We start from the raw sequence: 8,114 nt of genomic DNA, 5'->3' as shown, positions 1-8,114 counted from the left end.
GCACAAACACTCCAAGCAACTCTGGGGTATTTGACAATTACCGAGTTCCCCCCCCCCCCCTTACGCTACCCCCACTCTCCCCTTACCCCACTCCCCCTACCGCACTCCTCCCCTACCCCCACACATCCTTTCGCACTCCCCCATCCCTACCCCCCACTAAAAAGAAGTTGCGAAGCGAGGTTTGATAAGGTGCTGTGAGAGGTGGACCTCTCATTTTGGTGGTTGGGGGGGGTTCCTCATGGTTTTGGGTATCCTCATAGCGGTTGGTTCCTTTTTGTGGTACGTTCCTCAGTGGTGAGTTCCTTATAGTGGCGAGTTCCATATAGTAGCACCTTCCTCACAGAAGTTCCTTACAGTAGCACCTTCCTCACGAAGGTTCCTTACAGTAGCACCATCCTCACGATGGTTCCTTACAGTAGCACCTTCCTCACAATGGTTCCTTACAGTAGCACCTTCCTCACGAAGGTTCCTTACAGTAGCACCTTCCTCACGAAGGTTCCTTACAGTAGCACCTTCCCTTCGATGGTTCCTTACAGTAGCACCTTCCTCACGAAGGTTCCTTACAGTAGCACCTTCCCCACGAAGGTTCCTTTCAGTAGCACCTTCCTCACGATGGTTCCTTACAGTAGCACCTTCCTCACGAAGGTTCCTTACAGTAGCACCTTCCTCACGATGGTTCCTTACAGTAGCACCTTCCCTACGAAGGTTCCTTACAGTAGCACCTTCCTCACGAAGGTTCCTTACAGTAGCACCTTCCCTACAAAGGTTCCTTACAGTAGCACCTTCCTCACGAAGGCACCTTACAGTAGCACCTTCCCTTCGAAGGTTCCTCATGGTGTTGGGTTCCTCATAGGTATTGCCTGAAGCAGCTTTGTGTTGGGCCAGCACTATAGCAGACTGGCGCGTCCTTCAGAGGACGTCGATGGGAACACTGCTTGTTAGGAGTAAGTGTCAACAAGCCATTATGGTGCGGGTATACAGTCATTAAAAGCCCTCCCTCCCCCCACACTCCCCCCCCCCTCCCTAAACCCCCTCTTGAGAAGGGTTCAAGGCATTGTCTCTTCCCTTCACCAGCCTCATTAGCCCGAAGGGAAGGTATTTATAGGGCGTCTCTGGAGCCATCACCTGGCATCACCTTATTAACTCCGTCCTCATCAATTGGTGGAAATTATCTTAATAGTTTCAAAACACTGGGTGTAAGTGACGTACTTGATGTATATATGATACATACATACCGATACATGCAGATGTATACATACTGATATTCATACATACAGATATAAACAGATTTTGATATAAGCAATATTGTACTTTTGTTTAACTAATAAATTGACTGTGTGGTTGTATCAATATCAATCTCAATCTCAATTGTGTCAGTAGCAAGTCTCCGTGGTGTAGTGGTAAGACTACTCGCCTGGCGTTCCGCGAGCGCTATGTCATGGGTTCGTATCCTGGCTGGGGAGGATTTACTGGGCGCAATTCCTTAACTGTAGCCTCTGTTTAACGCAACAGTAAAATGTGTACTTGGATGAAAAAACGATTCTTCGCGGCAGGGGATCGTATTCCAGGGACCATAGGATTAAGGACTTGCCCGAAACGCTACGCGTACTAGTGGCTGCTACAAGAATGTAACAACTCTTGTATATATCTCAAAAAAAAAAAAAAAATATATATATACAAGTACACTAGCGGGAAGGAGGATCACCGACAAGGAGGCCAGACTCTACATCACCAAACTAATTCAAACGTCATTAACAAATCCAGCTAATCATAAACACCCTTCCATGTAAACAAGCAAACAAACTCAAGTCAATTAACATCCACTTAACAGCACATTTGCTCTCCCCCTCTTCCCCCCCTTTCCACCTTCCCCTCCCCACTCTCCCCATCCCCCCTACCCCCTCCCCTGCTCTCTATCCCCTTCCCCATATCCCTCCCCCCTCTCTCTGTCCCTTTGCCCCCACCCGTTCCCCGCTTTTCCCTTGCCCCCCTTGTCTTCCCCCGATCTCGCCTTCCCCTGCACCTCTCCCCTTCCCCCTTTTTTCCCTTCCTCCCTGCACATCTCCCGCTCTCCCCTACACCATTCACCCCCTAAACATTGTCTCACCTAACCTGCAGGTGGTTCGCCGTCCACAGTGCGTCTTTGGGTCTCCTGACGACGTTACCTACACATTTAGCTGCGGAGTACGGGGCCCCGAGACCGGGGGGCCGTAACGGCGCGAGATTCGTGCAGTTACCGAGGAAGTTTGCCCTCAAGTGTGACCTTAAGTGCGGGCATTATCAGGTTAAGCGGCGTCTAGGGGAGCGGGCCGGGCTCTCCACTACCAGGCTCAGGAACCAACACCTATATTTTCTTCCTTTGTACGATTCGAATTACAGATTCTCGTAAACGTGCATATTTGGCGTTTGTAAACGTTCCCGTTAATTTGTCGAACGCCGACTTGCCTTCATGCAGGTCGGCGTTCAATCCCCAACCATCCATAAGTGGTTGGGGCACCCTTTCTTTCCCCCGTCCCATCCCAAATCCTTATCCTGACCCCTTCAAAGTGCAATATTGTCGTAATGGCTTTGCGTTTTCCCCTGATAATTCCCCTTTTCCTTCCTGTTATAAATTGTTGTAAACGTTCCTGCTTGATTGTCATAAATCTTCCTTTTTAATTGTCGTTAACGTTCCTGTTTGCTTGTCGAAAACGGTCCTATTTAACTGTTCTAAACGTTCCACTTAAATTGTCGTAAATGTCCCAATTTACTATTAAATGTCCCTCTGTATTTGTCGCCAAAATTCCTATTGAATTCTTGAAAACGGTTTTTGTTCGAATTCTTGTATACGTTCACGAATATTTTTTTCCGTTAACGTTCGCGATTAATTCTTATGAAGTTTCAATTCAGTTGTGTGAACATTCCGATTTAAATCTTGTTCATGTTTGTTAAATTCAAGTAAATGATCCTCTGTCTGTCCTGCAAACTTTTATGCTTAAATATTGCCAACACTTATATTAGATGGTGTTAAACATTCTTGAAAAATCTTGTTAACGTTTCTGAATATTCTATTAAACGTTTCTAAATATTCTAGTAAACTTTCCTGAATATTCTTATTCTTCCCAGTTCCTTCAGAACAGGGAAGAATAAGAAGGTGGTAACTAGGCAAATTGCAGAATTGCCTAATTAGCATGTGCAAGTCCAAAAAAGGTGCAACATAGCATAGCCTTACAGGTAAGTCCATTGCATTCTTTTAATACTGTACTGTTCGCGCCCTGCAAACACACAACGTAACGATCCCTATGATTCCCTTGTTACAACTTGTAATAAAGTTGTTACATCTTGTGTTAACGTTATTATGACGCATTAGAACGTTGCTTCATCGTGCTATATTGGTTGTTACAATTGCTAGGAAGATGTTAAAACTTGTTTCGAACGTTGTAGCAACGTTCGAAGTTCCGTCGTGTGTTTAGCGCGGATGAGAACCGGTACTACGTCCTAAGCACGCCACCCATGCACACCGGTAACTCCCCAATAACTAGAGCCACGAAGATAACCAATATAGTAGGGAGGAAAAGAAGCATCAACCCACAATACAAGAGCAGAAGCATTAGGATAACCACTGATAGGGCTCAAGTGACATTAGAAGACATACCCACGCAAGTGGTCCTATCCAGCACCAAGCCTCGGCGGGAATATCAAAACATATACGAAAACGATAAGGCTAAGTATCATAGGTCTAGTTGGGTTCTTAGCCAACAGGTAATATTTGTTCCTTGAGGCAGCTGATCGTAATGTTTATCACGAAGGCAGCTGGAAATATTTACAACGTTAGGCAGGTGGTCGTATGTGTGCCCTCTCAGGCAGCTGGTAATGTGTGTGCCCTCTCAGGCAGCTGGTAATATGTGTGCCCTCTCAGGCAGCTGGTAATGTGTGCCCTCTCAGGCAGCTGGTAATATGTGTGCCCTCTCAGGCAGCTGGTAATGTGTGCCCTCTCAGGCAGCTGGTAATATGTGTGCCCTCTCAGGCAGCTGGTAATGTGTGCCCTCTCAGGCAGCTGGTAATATGTGTGCCCTCTCAGGCAGCTGGTAATATGTGTGCCCTCTCTGGCAGCTGGTAATATGTGTGCCCTCTCAGGCAGCTGGTAATATGTGTGCCCTCTCAGGCAGCTGGTAATATGTGTGCCCTGTCAGGCAGCTGGTAATATGTGTGCCCTCTCAGGCAGCTGGTAATGTGTGTGCCCTCTCAGGCAGCTGGTAATATGTGTGCCCTCTCAGGCAGCTGGTAATGTGTGTGCCCTCTCAGGCAGCTGGTAATATGTGTGCCCTCTCAGGCAGCTGGTAATATGTGTGCCCTCTCAGGCAGCTGGTAATATGTGTGCCCTCTCAGGCAGCTGGTAATATGTGTGCCCTCTCTGGCAGCTGGTAATATGTGTGCCCTCTCTGGCAGCTGGTAATGTATGTGCCCTCTCAGGCAGCTGGTAATATGTGTGCCCTGTCAGGCAGCTGGTAATGTGTGTGCCCTCTCTGGCAGCTGGTAATATGTGTGCCCTCTCAGGCAGCTGGTAATATGTGTGCCCTGTCAGGCAGCTGGTAATGTGTGCCCTCTCAGGCAGCTGGTAATATGTGTGCCCTCTCAGGCAGCTGGTAATATGTGTGCCCTCTCAGGCAGCTGGTAATATGTGTGCCCTCTCAGGCAGCTGGTAATATGTGTGCCCTCTCAGGCAGCTGGTAATATGTGTGCCCTCTCAGGCAGCTGGTAATATGTGTGCCCTCTCAGGCAGCTGGTAATATGTGTGCCCTCTCTGGCAGCTGATAATATGTGTGCCCTCTCAGACAGCTGGTAATATGTGTGCCCTCTCAGGCAGCTGGTAATGTGTGCCCTCTCAGGCAGCTGGTAATGTGTGTGCCCTCTCAGGCAGCTGATAATATTAAGCAAATCCAGGAGTGAGAAACGTTGCAGGAGGTCCCTGAGGAGCTGTAGGCGAGTCCCAAGGTACGTCCCAGCTAAAGTGGGAGAGAGAGAGAGAGAGAGAGAGAGAGAGAGAGAGAGAGAGAGAGAGAGAGAGAGAGAGAGAGAGAGAGAGAGAGAGAGAGAGAGAGAGAGAGAGAGAGAAGAGAGAAGAGAGAAGAGAGAAGAGAGAAGAGAGAAGAGAGAGAGAGAGAGAGAGAGAGAGAGAGAGAGAAGAGAGAAGAGAGAAGAGAGAAGAGAGAGAGAGAGAGAGAGAGAGAGAGAGAGAGAGAGAGAGAGAGAGAGAGAGAGAGAGAGAGAGAGAGAGAGAGAAAGAGAGAGAGAGAGAGAGAGACAGAGATAAAGATTGCAAGCATTTTATCAATTACATAGAAATTATACTTATTTACCATCCCCCTGAGTAATGAACTCCCTGACGAGATCAGCCATCTATGACTTTGTTATCTAATAATACTCTGGACAATTACCAGAGAAAATTTTCCGGGAAAGTTGTTTACTTGCTTAAGTAGACAATTGAAAATTGGTAAATCTAAACTGCACATATTGACAAATAATGTTGTAGAGCATATTACATGGATGACAAGTAGAAGCAGCCAGTTACCTTAATTGTGGCAAGGCAAGACTTGTCACTGAAAATATAATAAAAATAATGCAAATATATACTGTAGCTCCTAGATTGATTCATGGCATTGAGCACAAATAGTAGTAGTAACCCCTATGGTTGGTGATATTCAAATGAATATTTTATGTTTTGAAACCCGATTTGAAATAAGATGCATCTGCATAATACACATGTTGAGAACTCAGAGGATATTGACATGCTTGCAAAAACAGTCTATATCTAAATAACAGAGTTGTATATACGTGTGTCATTAGCAAGTAAAAAGTGAATTCTGAAAAAAAAGTAGCAATGAAAACCTTACTGACGTAACATATTCAGAAAGACTGAAATCTGCATTGCATTTAATACATAATAGAAAAATTGAATCTATATGATTAAATACATAATATTTTACTGATGGCGATATAATCTTTGGATATCTGTATGAATATTTCACATTTGACCAGAACTGGATCCTTGAGAATCGGTGGGGATGTGTAAATAATTAATATTTTTTAAATCTTTTAACTTTAGACTCCCTCGACCAGCCTATATCCGTCCCATACCTTAGACCAGTTCCCCTTCATATTTGGATATGTCTAGTGGCACAGAGACATGTGGCCTCCGATTTCGAATAAACAGACTCTCTTATTGTAAGATACATTTATCTTTATCTATACTATACGAGAGAATGTCTATTCAAGGTCGGAGGCCAGATGCATGGTGCTAGACACTCGATGAAGAGCACCCCGTGCGAGCCGGCGGGGCTAGTTAGCTGTTCGGAGCGTGACAGTAAGCACCAGGCGGTGTACCGTCAGTCCGGAACTGAGATCCAACTCTAGCATCATCCAAATTAGCAGAAAGAAGCGTCTCGGGTACGGGATTAACATAGGCATGTCAGCATCACCATAATTAAAAAACGAACATTGTGTCAGGGTTACATTCAGACCCCCACGGCGATTTTTCGCTTTGCCAAATGCTACACAGCAAACTATTTTCAAAACTAACGTTTTCAATGTTTTTTTATTATAGTAATATGTACCATAATTCACTGATCTCGGATAAATTAAGAGACATTTCGTGCTGTCAATAATTTGCCCGTACTATCATAAAACAGGTGATTCTTGCACAGCTTCAAAGGTTCCTCAAGCCACAGACCATTAACAGAAGAGGGGGGTAACTATTCTTCTTTATAGTAATTTCACCCACTAAGCTCCTCTCACTGGCGACCACCCACACATTAGATAGATAACCAGAGACAGACAGAGACCAAGACAGGGACAGAGACAAAGACAGACACAGACAAAGAAAGAGATAGAAACAGAGAAAGAGACACAAAGACAGTTGATAGATGGGATGGAAAGATAAATGGATAGATAGGTAGATAGACCGGTGAAAGGATAGATGGATAGGTGGATAGATTGATGGATGGATTGATGAATGAAACCAGTTGGATACAGAGTTGGATACAGCTATAATAATTTTTATTTAGGTAAAGGTACATACATAAAGAGATTTTACAAAGTTTGTTGGCTTTATAGATAGAGCTAGTACATACAATGCCTAAAGCCACTAATTACGCAAAGCGTTTCGGGCAGGAAAAAACACTAATGACTAAAGCTTAAAACTAATGGGTAAAAAGAAAAAAATGCGTTGAGTACAAATAAAAATAGAGGTAAAAGAGGGGGGAACATTGTTGAAAAAGCAGCACAAATACAATTACAAATTATTACAGAAAATTACATTCAAACAGCGTTGATTTGAAAAACAAAAAAACAAAAAACATACATGGGTTGACAATAGAAGGGTAAGGTAGGTTACAGGGAATTTATTAGGTATAGCTTCGTTTTTAACTTAAACTGGTTGAGAGAGGTACAGTCTTTAACATGGTTGGGAAGGTCATTCCACATTCTGGGCCCCTTGATTTGTAGAGCATTTCTGGTTTGATTAAGTCGTACTCTAGGAATATCAAAACTGTATTTATTTCTGGTGTGGTGCTCATGGGTTCTGTTACAACCTTCTATGAAGCTTTTGAGATCAGGATTGGCATTATAGTTTAGCGTTTTATATATGTATAATACACATGAGAGAATGTGCAGTGACTTAATGTCTAACATATTCAGAGATTTGAGTTGGGGTACCGAGTGATGTCTGGGGCCAGAATTGGATATTGTCCTAATAGCAGCTTTGTGTTGAGTAATTAGAGGACGTAAGTGATTTTGGGTAGTAGAGCCCCAAGCACAAATACCATAGTTGAGATATGGATAGATAAGGGAGTAATAGAGAGTCACCAGGGCAGGGCGTGGTACATAATATCTGATCTTAGAAAGAATGCCCACAGTTTTTGAAACTTTTTTTGATATGTTTAGAATGTGTCCCCGGAAATTCAGCTTGTGGTCAATGAGAATGCCAAGGAATTTGCCATCTAATTTGTTACAAATTTGGGTATTGTTTATTTTGAGATTTATTTGATTAGAGGATTTATTGCCAAACAGAATATAGAAAGTTTTGTCAATGTTAAGTGTGAGTTTGTTGGCAGTTAGCCACAGATGGACTTTATTTA

General features: G+C 43.9%; 1 protein-coding gene across 1 annotated transcript; it reads right to left on the bottom strand.

Moving 5' to 3' along the window:
• Positions 1 to 303: 303 nt before the first annotated feature.
• Positions 304 to 834, bottom strand: LOC138368493 (ribosome-binding protein 1-like). The gene has a single exon (XM_069331014.1). The coding sequence runs from the start codon at positions 832 to 834 to the stop codon at positions 304 to 306; it is 531 nt and encodes a 176-aa protein (XP_069187115.1).
• Positions 835 to 8,114: the final 7,280 nt, after the last annotated feature.

This window comes from Procambarus clarkii, chromosome 25 (genome assembly GCF_040958095.1).
Source record: "Procambarus clarkii isolate CNS0578487 chromosome 25, FALCON_Pclarkii_2.0, whole genome shotgun sequence".
Classification (NCBI taxonomy): domain Eukaryota; kingdom Metazoa; phylum Arthropoda; class Malacostraca; order Decapoda; family Cambaridae; genus Procambarus; species Procambarus clarkii.
This window is presented reverse-complemented; position numbering and strand designations above follow the sequence as displayed.

Excerpts from the sequence above, each read along its gene's own strand:
- LOC138368493 (XM_069331014.1), bottom strand. The coding sequence starts at position 834 with ATGAGGAACCTTCGAAGGGAAGGTGCTACTGTAAGGTGCCTTCGTGAG.